General features: G+C 54.2%; 1 protein-coding gene across 4 annotated transcripts; it reads right to left on the bottom strand.

The window, feature by feature from the left end:
* Window positions 1–2,467: 2,467 nt before the first annotated feature.
* YIF1B (Yip1 interacting factor homolog B, membrane trafficking protein) lies at window positions 2,468–10,587 on the bottom strand. Of its 4 annotated transcripts, none has more exons than XM_068998363.1 (9): window positions 10,531–10,587; window positions 10,194–10,450; window positions 9,963–10,067; window positions 6,918–6,996; window positions 6,059–6,116; window positions 5,792–5,947; window positions 5,623–5,716; window positions 3,021–3,063; window positions 2,468–2,733 (listed from the first exon to the last, which is right to left on the bottom strand). In XM_068998363.1, exons 1-9 carry the CDS (start codon window positions 10,547–10,549, stop codon window positions 2,576–2,578), a joined length of 969 nt encoding a protein of 322 aa, XP_068854464.1. In that variant the 5' UTR covers window positions 10,550–10,587; the 3' UTR covers window positions 2,468–2,575. The 4 variants fall into 4 exon arrangements, with proteins under 4 accessions (XP_068854464.1, XP_068854466.1, XP_068854467.1 ...); XM_068998366.1 differs by lacking the exon at window positions 2,468–2,733 and adding an exon at window positions 2,757–2,899; XM_068998365.1 differs by lacking the exon at window positions 3,021–3,063 and having other exon boundaries at window positions 2,468–2,731.
* Between the last annotated feature and the right edge of the window lie 1,808 nt (window positions 10,588–12,395).

Genomic DNA, 12,395 nt, shown 5'->3' with positions numbered 1-12,395 from the left:
ATTTTTTGGGTTTTTTTCCCATAATGTTTAAAAAAGTTTTTGGAATATCTTTTGGAATTTTTTTTGGAATTTTTTTTGATTTTTTTTTTTTTTGAATATTTAAAATTTTTTTGGGGAAGTTTTTGGGATTTTTTTGGAACTTTTAAAATATTTTTGGATTTTTTTTGATTTTTTTTTTTTGAATGCTCAAATTTTTTTTTTTAAATTTTTTGGGGAAATTTTTTGGAATTTGTCGGGATTTTTTTTAATTTGTTGCTTTTTTTTTTTTGGAATTTTTTTTGAATTTTTCAGAATTTGTTTTTTTTGGAATTTTTAATATAAAAGTATTTATTTATTTATTTATTTATTTATTGGGGAGGAGTTTTTTGGAATTTTTTTGGAATTTGTTTTTTGGAATTTTTAATATTACTTTATTTATTTATTTATTTATTTATTGGGGGGGGGGAGAATTTTTTGGGGAGGATTTTTTGGGGATTTTTGGATTTTTGGGGGGATTTTTGGATTTTTTGGGGATTTTTTTCATCGTTGGTTTTTTTTTTTTTTTTCCCCCGGCGTTGGATCCGAGACTTTTTTTGGTAAAAAAAACAAAGAAAAAACAAAGAAAAAAAAACCAAAAAAAAAAAAGGGAAAAAAAGACAAAATAACACCAAAAAAAAACCCCAAAAAAAAAAAAGGGGAAAAAAAAAAAAAAGGAAAAAGAAGAAAATCCCGGGAATTTTTTTTCGGTTTCGAATCCAGCCGGGAATTCCCCGGAAACAAAAAAAAAGGGAAAAAAAAACGCTGGAATTCTTCATCGCTCCGAGGATTTGTTATAAAAATTCTTAATTTCGCAACTCCGAGTGGGTTTTTGGGGGGAATTCGGGGGGGTTTGGGGTGGGGAATTCCGAGAGAGCCTGGAAATGGTGGAGAAGGGGAAAAAATGGGGGGAAATGGGGGGAAAATGGGGAAAAAATGGGGGAAAATGGGGAAAAATTGAGGGAAAATGGGAAAAAATGAGGGAAAATGGGGGAAATGAGGAAAAATTAGGAAAAATGGGGGAAATGGGGGGAAATGGGGGAAATTTGAGGGAAAATGGGGGAAATGAGGAAAAATTGAGGGGGAAATGGGGAAAAATGAGGAAAAATGGGGGGAAAATGAGGGAAAAATGACCGAAAATGGGAAAAAATGGGAGGAAATGGGGGGAAATGAGGAAAAAATGGTGAAGAATGGGGGAAATGAGGAAAAATTAGGAAAAATGGGGGAAATGGGAAATGGAGAAAATTTGAGGGAAAAATGGGGAAAAAATGGGGGAAAATGGAGGAAAATTGAGGGAAAACGGGGGGAAATGGGGAAGAATGGGGGGAAAATGGGGGGGAATGGGGGAAAATAGGGAGAAATTGAGGGAAAAATGGGGGGAAATGAGGGAAAAATGAGAGAAAATGGGAAAAAATTGGGAGGAATGAGGAAAAAGGGGGGGAAATGGAGAAAAATGGGGGGAAAATGAGGAAAAATGGGGGGGAAACGGGGAAAAATTGAGGGAAAATGGGGGAGATGAGGAAAAATTGTGGGGGAAATGGGGAAAAATGGGGGGAATGGGAAAAATGAGGAAAAATGGGGGAAATGGGAAAAAACTGAGGGAAAATGAGGGAAAAATGGGGAAAATGGGGGAAAATGAGGGAAAAATGGGGGAAATAGAGAAAAAAGGGGGCGAAGGGAGGAAATGGGAAAAAAATGAAGGAAAAGGGGATTTGAGGAGTTCTGGGAATGGTGGTGAAGAGGATCTGATGAACTTTAGGGGGAAAATGGGGAAAAATGGGAGGGAAATGGGAAAAATAAGGGGGGGAAATGGGAAAAAAAGAGGGAAAATGGGAGAAAAATTGAAAAAAGTGGGGGAAAATGGGGAAAAAAAGCTCTTTGGGTGTTCCTTGGATCCATGGATGGGACATTCCAGGATTTTCCTGCAGCTCCAGCGGAATTCCAGGGATTCAGGTGGGTTTTTGGGGTCCCCAGGTGGAATTTTGGGACCCTCCGGTAGAATTTTGGGGCTCCCAGGTGGAATTTTGGGACCCTCCGGTGGAATTTTGGGGCTCCCAGGTGGAATTTTGGGACCCTCCGGTGGAATTTTGGGGCTCCCAGGTGGAATTCTGGGACCCTCAGGTGGAATTTTGGGACCCTCAGGTGGAATTTTGGGGCTCCCAGGTGGAATTTTGGGACTCCAGGCCCTCTGAGATTAAGGTAAAACCCCAAAATCCCCCAAAAAATCCCCCAAATTCCCCCAAAACTGAGGACGCAAAGACCCCAAACCCTCCCAGGGCAGCGTTTATTGAAGCCACCGCAACTCATGGGAATTTTGAGGGGAAAACTCAAGAATTTGGGGATTTTTTCCAGGATTTGGGACTCCAGGAGAATCTCCCCAACACCCAAACCCTCCGAAATTTGCGACAAACCCCCAAAACCCCCCCCAAAAATCAACACGAAGGCCCCAAACCCTCCTTGAATTCCATTTATTGGCGCGACGGAAACCGAGGGGAATTTCTGGGTGGGGAAAAGTCTGGAATTCCGGGATTTTTCCTGGGAATTTGGGGCGGATTCCCGCTCACCTGAGCAGGTGGAAGGTGAGCCAGTACATGAAGAGGGGCTGGGCAGCAGCGATGGCCATGGTCAGGTACATCCGCAGCTGGTTCTTGGCGCCGCGCACCAAAACCCCCTCGGCCGCCGCCTCCGAGAGCAGCTTCAGCCTCAGCGTCCGGATCTGGGGGAATTCGGGGGAAATTCGGGGTTTAGAACATTGGGATCGACTCCTAAGGGACTCAAAAGCCCAAAAATCCCACCAAAATCCCATTAAAAAGCCCCAAAATCTGCCCCAAAACCCCCTCGGCCGCTGCTTCCCAGAGCAGTTTCAGCCTCAGCGTCCGGATCTGGGGGAATTCGGGGGAAATTCGGGGTTTAGAACATTGGGATCGACTCCTAAGGGACTCAAAAGCCCAAAAATCCCACCAAAATCCCATTTAAAAGCCCCAAAATCTGCCCCAAAACCCCCTTGGCCGCCGACTCAGAGAGCAGCTTCAGCCTCAGCGTCCGGATCTGGGGGAATTCGGGGAAAATTTGGGATTTAGAACATTGGGGTCAGCCTTTTCCAGCTCCTCAGGTCCTCAAAATCCAAAAAAAAGCCCAAATTCCCACCAAAATCCCATTAAACAGCCCCAAAATCTGCCCCAAAACCCCCTCGGCTGCTGCTTCCCAGAGCAGCTTCAGCCTCAGCGTCCGGATCTGGGGGAATTCGGGGAAAATTTGGGATTTAGAACATTGGGATCAGCCTTTTCCAGCTCCTCAGGTCCTCAAAATCCAAAAAAAAGCCCAAATTCCCACCAAAATCCCATTAAAAAGCCCCAAAATCTGCCCCAAAACCCCCTCGGCTGCTGCTTCCCAGAGCAGCTTCAGCCTCAGCGTCCGGATCTGGGGGAATTCGGGGGAAATTCGGGGTTTAGAACATTGGGATCAACTCCTAAGGGCCTTAAAATCCAAAAAAAAGCCCAAATTCCCACCAAAATCCCATTAAACAGCCCCAAAATCTGCCCCAAAACCCCCTCGGCTGCTGCTTCCCAGAGCAGCTTCAGCCTCAGCGTCCGGATCTGGGGGAATTCGGGGGAAATTCGGGGTTTAGAACATTGGGATCAACTCCTAAGGGCCTTAAAATCCAAAAAAAAGCCCAAATTCCCACTAAAATCCCATTAAACAGCCCCAAAATCTGCCCCAAAACCCCCTCGGCTGCTGCTTCCCAGAGCAGCTTCAGCCTCAGCGTCCAGATCTGGGGGAATTCGGGGGAAATTTGGGATTTAGGATGTTAGGATCAGCTTTTTCCAGCTCCTCAAGTCCTCAAAAGCCCCAAAATCCCAAAAAAGTTCCACAGAAAAGTCCCAAAATCCCACAAAAACGCCACAAAAATCCCCCCCAAACCCCTCTTGGTCGAGGCCTCCCAGAGGAGCTTCAGCCTCAGCGTCCGGATCTGGGGGAATTCGGGGAAAATTCGGGGTTTAGAACATTGGGATCAGTCTTTTCCAGCTCCTCAGGTCCTCAAAATCCAAAAAAAAGCCCAAATTCCCACCAAAATCCCATTAAAAAGCCCCAAAATCTGCCCCAAAACCCCCTCGGCCGCTGCTTCCCAGAGCAGCTTCAGCCTCAGCGTCCGGATCTGGGGGAATTCGGGGGAAATTCGGGGTTTAGAACATTGGGATCAACTCCTATGGGCCTTAAAATCCAAAAAAAAGCCCAAAATCCCACCAAAATCCCATTAAAAAGCCCCAAAATCTGCCCCAAAACCCCCTCGGCCGCTGCTTCCCAGAGCAGCTTCAGCCTCAGCGTCCGGATCTGGGGGAATTCGGGGGAAATTCGGGGTTTAGAACATTGGGGTCAACACCTAAGGGACTTAAAATCCAAAAAAAAGCCCAAATTCCCACTAAAATCCCATTAAACAGCCCCAAAATCTGCCCCAAAACCCCCTTGGCCGCCGCCTCCGAGAGCAGCTTCAGCCTCAGCGTCCGGATCTGGGGGAATTCGGGGGAAATTTGGGATTTAGGATGTTAGGATCAGCTTTTTCCTGCTCCTCAAGTCCTCAAAAGCCCCAAAATCCCAAAAAAGTTCCACAGAAAAGTCCCAAAATCCCACAAAAACGCCACAAAAATCCCCCCCAAACCCCTCTTGGTCGAGGCCTCCCAGAGGAGTTTCAGCCTCAGCGTCCGGATCTGGGGGAATTTGGGAAAAATTTGGGATTTAAAACTTTGGGATGAACCTCTCAAGTCCTCAGAACCCCCAAAAATCCCCAAATTCCCACAAAACCCCCACAAAAATCCCCCAAAAAAGTCCTAAAATCCCTCAGAATCCGCCCCAAAACCCCCTCAGCTGCCGCCTCCCAGAGGAGTTTCAGCCTCAGCGTCCGGATCTGGGGGAATTTGGGAAAAATTTGGGATTTAAAACTTTGGGATGAACCTCTCAAGTCCTCAGAACCCCCAAAAATCCCCAAATTCCCACAAAACCCCCACAAAAATCCCCCAAAAAAGTCCTAAAATCCCTCAGAATCCACCCCAAAACCCCCTCGGCTGCTGCCCCTCCCAGAGGAGTTTCAGCCTCAGCGTCCGGATCTGGGGGAATTTGGGAAAAATTTGGGATTTAAAACTTTGGGATGAACCTCTCAAGTCCTCAGAACCCCCAAAAATCCCCAAATTCCCACAAAACCCCCACAAAAATCCCCCAAAAAAGTCCTAAAATCCCTCAGAATCCGCCCCCAATCCCCCTCATCCGCCGCCCCCTCGGCCGCCGCAATTTTTCTGAATTCCCTGGAATTTTGAGCCAATTCCTCGGGATTTTGGGATCTCAAGGAACTGAGGGGGGGGGTCCCCCCCAACCTCCCAAACCCCAAAAGTGAGACAAGACCCCTAAAATCCCCCCAAAACTGGAAGCAGAGCCCCCAAACCCTCTCCGAGCGTCGTTCCAAGGGCGCGACTTTTACAAATCCCCTGGGATTTTCAACAAATTCCTCGGAATTTTGGGACTCCCAAAGAATCCAACACAACCCCCCCCCCCCCCCACCCCAAAAAAACCCAAAACCCCCCCAAAAAAAAACAAAAAACCCCCAAAAAAACTCACCATAAACACGAAAATACTCAGACAACACCAACTCAAGGCCACGTAGTACCCGGGCCTACCCAGCACCAAGCCGGCCACCAGGCCTACGATCATCCTGAGGGGAAAACACCCAAAACCGTGGGATTTCACCCCAAAAAAAATGGGGGAAAACCCCTAAAAATCAGCTCACCCCACATATTTGTAGCCAGCGAAGGCCACGAGGTCGATGGAGGTCAGGTCTGTGGTGACGGTGACCAAATAAAGGCTCAGGAGGACGCTCAGAACTTCCAGGACCAGCCAGGCCAAGGCCGAGCTGGCCACCAAACCGAGGCTGTCTGGCGAAAATCTGGGAATTTCACCCCAAAAACATGTGGGATGGGAGAAGGATTTAGGGTCGGGGGTGAGGAGAAAGAGGGGGGAAAAAAAAAATTGGGGGAAAAAATGGGGTTTTTTGTACCTGTTTTGGGTGCCCAAAGCGAGGCCGGCCAGGAGGATGTAGGTGAGGAAGGCCATGGCTGTGAGGGGAAATTGGGGGGAATTTGGGGAATTTTAGGGGGGTTTTGGGAATTTTGGGGGGGGTTTTGGGAATTTTGGGGGTTGGAAGGGTGGGGAGGGGATTTGGGGTGGATTTGGAGAGGTTTGGGGTTTTTTGGGGTGTTTTTGGGGCATTTTAAGGGGGTTTTGGGCGAATGGGGGCTTGGGAATTTGGGTGTTTTAAGGCGGATTTTTTGGGAGATTTGAGAGGATTTTGGGGAGGATTTGGGGAATTTTGGGGGTTGGAAGGGTGGGGAGGGGATTTGGGGTGGATTTGGAGAGGTTTGGGGTTTTTTGGGGTGTTTTTGGGGCATTTTAAGGGGGTTTTGGGCAAATGGGGGCTTGGGAATTTGGGTGTTTTAAGGCGGATTTTTTGGGGGGATTTGAGAGGATTTTGGGGAGGATTTTGGGGGTTTCAAGGGGTTTGGGGGGTGTTGAGAGGGTGGGGAAGCGATTTGGGGTAGAACTGGGGGAATTTGGGGCATTTTAGAGGGGATTTTGAGGGAGTTCGGGGGGAGATTTGGGGATTTTTGGGGTGGATTCGGGAACTTTTGGGCATTTTAGGGGATCCCAAGAGGTTTGGGGGGGTCTTAAGAAGGAAGGGAGAGAATTTTGGGGGGGCGGGGGGGGGGCTGGGTTATTTTGGGGGAGTTTTGGGAGGGAATTTCGGGAGAATTTGGAGGGAATTTGGGGTTTTTTTGACTTTTGGGGTGTCCTGGGGGTTTTGGGGGTGGTTTTGGGGGGTTTTTGGGGGTTCCAGGGGGGTTTTTGGGGGTCCCTACCCGGGATATAAAGGTCAGGGGCGTTGACATCGAAGCGGGGGGCGACGGGGGCGTCCTGTTGGTACCGGACCTGCCAGTCCTGGGGGGCTGGGGGAGTGAGAAACACCCCAAAACCACCCCAAAATACCCCAAAACCACCCCAAAATACCCCCAAATACCCCCAAAACACCCCAAAACCACCCCAAAATACCCCAAATCACCCCACAATACCCCAAAACCACCCCAAAATCACCCCAAAACACCCCAAAATCACCCCAAAACCACCCCACATCACCCCAAAACACCCCAAAATACCCCAAAACCACCCCAAAATACCCCAAAACCCCCTAAAATACCCCAAAATACCCCAAATCACCCCACAATACCCCAAAACCACCCCAAAATAACCCCAAAACCACCCCAAAATACCCCAAAATCACCCCAAAACACCCCAAAATACCCCAAAACCACCCCAAAATACCCCAAATCACCCCAAAATACCCCAAAACCCCCTAAAATACCCCAAAACCACCCCAAAATCACTCCCCAAATACTCCAAAACCACCCCAAAATACCCCAAATCACCCCAAAACCACCCCAAAATACCCCAAAACCACCCCAAAACCACCCCAAAATACCCCAAATCACCCCAAAATACCCCAAAACCACCCCAAAATCACTCCCCAAATACTCCAAAACCACCCCAAAATCGCCCCAAAATCACCCCAAAATCCCTCAAACCCCCCTAAAATAACCCAGAGTATCCTCAGATCCCTCCAAAAAACCCCAAATTCCCCCCAAATCCAGCCCAAAACAAACCCCAAGCTGCTCCTAAAATACCCCAAATTGCCCCAAAATGGCCCCAAATTACCCCCAAACCCCCCCAGATACCCCCAAAACACCCAAAATACCCCAAAACTGCTCCTAAAATACCCCCAAATCCCCCAAATTCCCCCCAAATCCCCTGGGATCCCTCAAAATCCCAAACTTCCCCCAAATCACCCCAAAATCCCCCCAAAACAGCCCCAAATGCTCTCAAATCCCCCAAATCCACCCCGAAACCCCCCCAAAATCCCTCCAGGACCCTCCAAAACCCCCTCCCAGTGGCTCCCAGTAACCCTGAGCCCCCTCCCAGTAACCCTGAACCCCTCCCAGTTGCCCCCAGTAACCCTGAGCCCCCTCCCAGTGCCCTCCAGTAACCCTGAACCCCCTCCCAGTAACCCTGAACCCCCTCCCAGTAACCCTGAACCCCTCCCAGTCGCTCCCAGTAACCCTGAACCCGCTCCCAGTCGCTCCCAGTAACCCTGAACCCCCTCCCAGTCGCCCCCAGTGCCCTCCCAGTAACCCTGAACCCCCTCCCAGTCGCTCCCAGTCCCTGCCAGTCAACCTGAACCCCCTCCCAGTGCCCCCCAGACCCCCCAAAACCCCCTCAGTCCCCTCCCAGTTGCTCCCAGTTCCCTCCAGTAACCCTGAAGCCCCTCCCAGTCCCCCTGAACCCCCTCCCAGTCACCCCCAGTGCCCTCCCAGCAACCCTGAACCCGCTCCCAGTCCCTCCCAGTAACCCTGAACCCCCTCCCGGTGCCTCCCAGTGCCCCCCAGACCTCCCAAAACCCCCTCCCAGTGCCTCCCAGTCGCTCCCAGTCACCCTAAACCCTCTCCCAGTTGCTCCCACCCCCTCCCAGTCGCTCCCAGTGCCCTCCAGTAACCCTGAACCCGCTCCCAGTCACCCTGAACCCCCTCCCAGTCCCTTCCAGTAACCCTGAACCCCCTCCCAGTCCCCTCCAGTAACCCTGAAGCCCCTCCCAGTCCCCCTGAACCCCCTCCCAGTCGCCCCCAGTGCTCTCCCAATCGCTCCCAGTAACCCTGAACCCCCTCCCAGTCGCTCCCAGTGCCCTCCCAGTAACCCTGAACCCGCTCCCAGTCCCTCCCAGTGCCCTCCCAGTAACCCTGAACCCCTTCCCAGTCGCCCCCAGTCCCTCCCAGTCCCCCTGAACCCCCTCCCAGTCCCTCCCAGTCGCTCCTAGTCCCCCTGAACCCCTTCCCAGTCCCTCCCAGTGCCCTCCCAGTGCCCTCCCAATGCCCCTGAACCCCTTCCCAGTCCCTCCCAGTCCCCCTGAACCCCTTCCCAGTGCCCTCCCAGTAACCCTGAACCCCTTCCCAGTCCCTCCCAATGCCCCTGAACCCCTTCCCAGTCGCCCCCAGTCCCTCCCAGTCCCCCTGAACCCCTTCCCAGTCCCTCCCAGTCCCCCTGAACCCCTTCCCAGTCCCTCCCAGTGCCCTCCCAATGCCCCTGAACCCCTTCCCAGTCCCTCCCAGTCCCCCTGAACCCCTTCCCAGTGCCCTCCCAGTAACCCTGAACCCCTTCCCAGTCCCTCCCAATGCCCCTGAACCCCTTCCCAGTCGCCCCCAGTCCCTCCCAGTCCCCCTGAACCCCTTCCCAGTCCCTCCCAGTCCCCCTGAACCCCTTCCCAGTCCCTCCCAGTGCCCTCCCAGTGCCCTCCCAATGCCCCTGAACCCCCTCCCAGTCCCTCCCAGTAACCCTGAACCCCTTCCCAGCCGCCCCCAGTCCCACCCAGTCCCCCTGAACCCCTTCCCAGTCCCTCCCAGTCCCTCCCAGTAACCATGAACCCCTTCCCAGTCCCTCCCAGTCCCTCCCAGTGCCCTCCCAATGCCCCTGAACCCCCTCCCAGTCGCTCCCAGTAACCCTGAACCCCTTCCCAGTCGCCCCCAGTCCCTCCCAGTCCCCCTGAACCCCTTCCCAGTCCCTCCCAGTCCCTCCCAGTAACCCTGAACCCCTTCCCAGTCGCCCCCAGTGCCTCCCAGTCCCCCTGAACCCCTTCCCAGTCCCTCCCAGTGCCCTCCCAGTGCCCTCCCAATGCCCCTGAACCCCTTCCCAGTCCCTCCCAGTCCCCCTGAACCCCTTCCCAGTCGCCCCCAGTCCCTCCCAGTCCCCCTGAACCCCTTCCCAGTCCCTCCCAGTCCCTCCCAGTCCCTCCCAGTCCCCCTGAACCCCTTCCCAGTCCCTCCCAGCGCCCTCCCAGCGCCCTCCCAGTGCCCTCCCAGTACCTGATGCCCGAAGGGGAACACGAGCAGCCGCAGTTTCCTGCCCACGTACGCCGTGTCCACGGCGAAATAATACTTCAGCCTCGCCACGGGCACCCACCGCCCGAGCTGGGGGGCGACACCGAGCCCGTTCCCCCGGTTTTTCTCCGGTTTTTTGCCCGTTTTCCCCCGTTTTTCCCCCGTTTTTTCCCCGGTTTTTTCCCCGGTTTTCCTCCCCCCCCTTCCCCCACTCACGTTCTCCTCCACGATGTCCCGGCCGTGCGAGGCCAAGCTGCTGCCGTAGGCCGCGGCCAAAGTGGACACGGGCTCGGTCAGGAAGGCGCCGGGAGGAGGGAACGGCGATGAGGCGGAGGAGGAGGAGGAGGAGGAGGCCGAGGCCGAAGGAGGCGGCGGAGCCCCGAAACCGCGGCCCGGGGAAGCTCCGCTCGCGCTCGTATCCTCGAAGAGAGGCCGCGGATCGGCCAAGCGAGCGGGGCCGCGGCGTTTGGGGGCTGGGGAGGAGGGGGAAAAGGGAGGTTGGAGGGGGTTCGGAGCCCCAAAATTCCCTCACGGGACCCCCCCCGAAACTCACGGGGAGCGGCGGGGTCCATGGCGGCGGCGGCGGCGGCGGCGGCACTTCCGGGTTTGGCTACCGGGAGTCACGTGGGGGGAAAAGCGGGGTTGTGATTGGGTGAGAGGGCGGAAGTTGTTGGCGGGGAGAGGAAGTCGTGCCCGAAGTTAAGATGGCGGCGGCGTTAAGGTGGCTGTTGCCATGGTAACGCGGCGTGCGGCGGCCTAGTGACGGCTCGGAGTGTCCTCAGGATGCCACAAAAACATCCCCAAGGTGTCACCGGTGCCGTGGTGTCGCCAGGGGTGTCACGGATCCGGTAGGGTCCGTAGCGGAGGCACTTCCGGGTTTGGCTACCGGGAGTCACGTGGGGGGAAAGCGGAGTTGTGATTGGGTGAAAGAGCGGAAGTTGTTGGCGGGGAGAGGAAGTTGTGCCCGGAGTTAAGATGGCGGCCGTGCCACGCTGGTTGCCACGGTAACGGCGGGGTGCGCTTGGGCCTAGTGCCAGCCCAGGGTGTCCCCAGGACCGGGATGTTCCCGGGATGTCCCCAGGGTGTCCCCGGGGTGTCCCCAGGACCGGGATGTCCCCGGGATGTCCCCGGGATGTCCCCAGGGTGTCCCCAGGGTGTCCCCGGGGTGTCCCCAGGACCGGGATGTCCCCGGGATGTCCCCGGGATGTCCCCAGGGTGTCCCCAGGACCGGGATGTCCCCGGGGTGTCCCCAGTGCCACAATGTCATGGTCATGGTGATGGCCCCGGTGGCCATGGTGTCCCCAAAGTCTTGGAATCCCCAGGATGTCCCCATGGTGTCCCCATGGTGTCCCCAGGGATGTTCCCATGGCCATGGTGTCCCCATGGTGTCCCCAAAGCCGTGATGTCCCCTTGGTGTCCTTTGGTGTCCTTTGGTGTCCCCAAAGCTCTGATGTCCCCTTGGTGTCCCCAGGGAAGTCCCCAAAGCCGTGATGTCCCCATGGTGTCCCCATGGTGTCCCCAGGGATGTTCCCATGGCCATGGTGTCCCCATGGTGTCCCCAAAGCCGTGATGTCCCCAGGGATGTCCCCTTGGTGTCCTTTGGTGTCCTTTGGTGTCCCCAAAGCTCTGATGTCCCCATGGTGTCCCCAGGATGTCCCCATGATGTGTCCATGATGTCCCTGTGGTGTCCCTGTGGTGTCCCCAGGGATGTCCCCAAAGCTGTGGTGTCCCCATGGTGTCCTTTGATGTCCCTGTGGTGTCCCCAGGGTGTCCCCATGGTGTCCCCAAAGCCGTGGTGTCCCCTGTGGTGTCCCCTTGGTGTCCCCAGGATGTCCCCAGGATGTCCCCAAAGCCGTGGTGTCCCCAGGGTGTCCCCAAAGTGTCCCTTTGGTGTCCCCAGGATGTCCCATGGATGTCCCCAAGGTGTCCCCATGGATGTCCCCAGGGGTGTCCCCTTGGTGTCTCCAAAGTCTTGGCATCCCCAGGGATGTTCCCAAAGCCGTGGTGTCCCCTTGGTGTCCCCAGAGATGTCCCCTTGGTGTCCCCAGGGATGTTCCCATGGCCATGGTGTCCCCATGGTGTCCCCAAAGCCGTGGTGTCCCCAGGGATGTCCCCTTGGTGTCCCCTTGGTGTCCTTTGATGTCCCCATGGTGTCCCCATGATGTCCCCAGGATGTCCCCAAAGCCGTGGTGTCCCCAGGATGTCCCCTTGGTGTCCCCAGGATGTCCCCAAAGCCGTGATGTCCCCTTGGTGTCCCCTTGATGTCCCCACCCCATGGTGTCCCCCTTGATGTCCCCTTGATGTCCCATTGGTGTCCCCATGATCTCCCCATGGTGTCCCCTTGATGTCCCCACCCCAGGATGTCCCCTTTGATGTCCCCTTTGATGTCCCCACCCCTTGGTGTCCCCCTTGGTGTCC

Source organism: Aphelocoma coerulescens, chromosome 34 (assembly GCF_041296385.1).
Source record: "Aphelocoma coerulescens isolate FSJ_1873_10779 chromosome 34, UR_Acoe_1.0, whole genome shotgun sequence".
NCBI lineage: Eukaryota > Metazoa > Chordata > Aves > Passeriformes > Corvidae > Aphelocoma > Aphelocoma coerulescens.
This window is presented reverse-complemented; position numbering and strand designations above follow the sequence as displayed.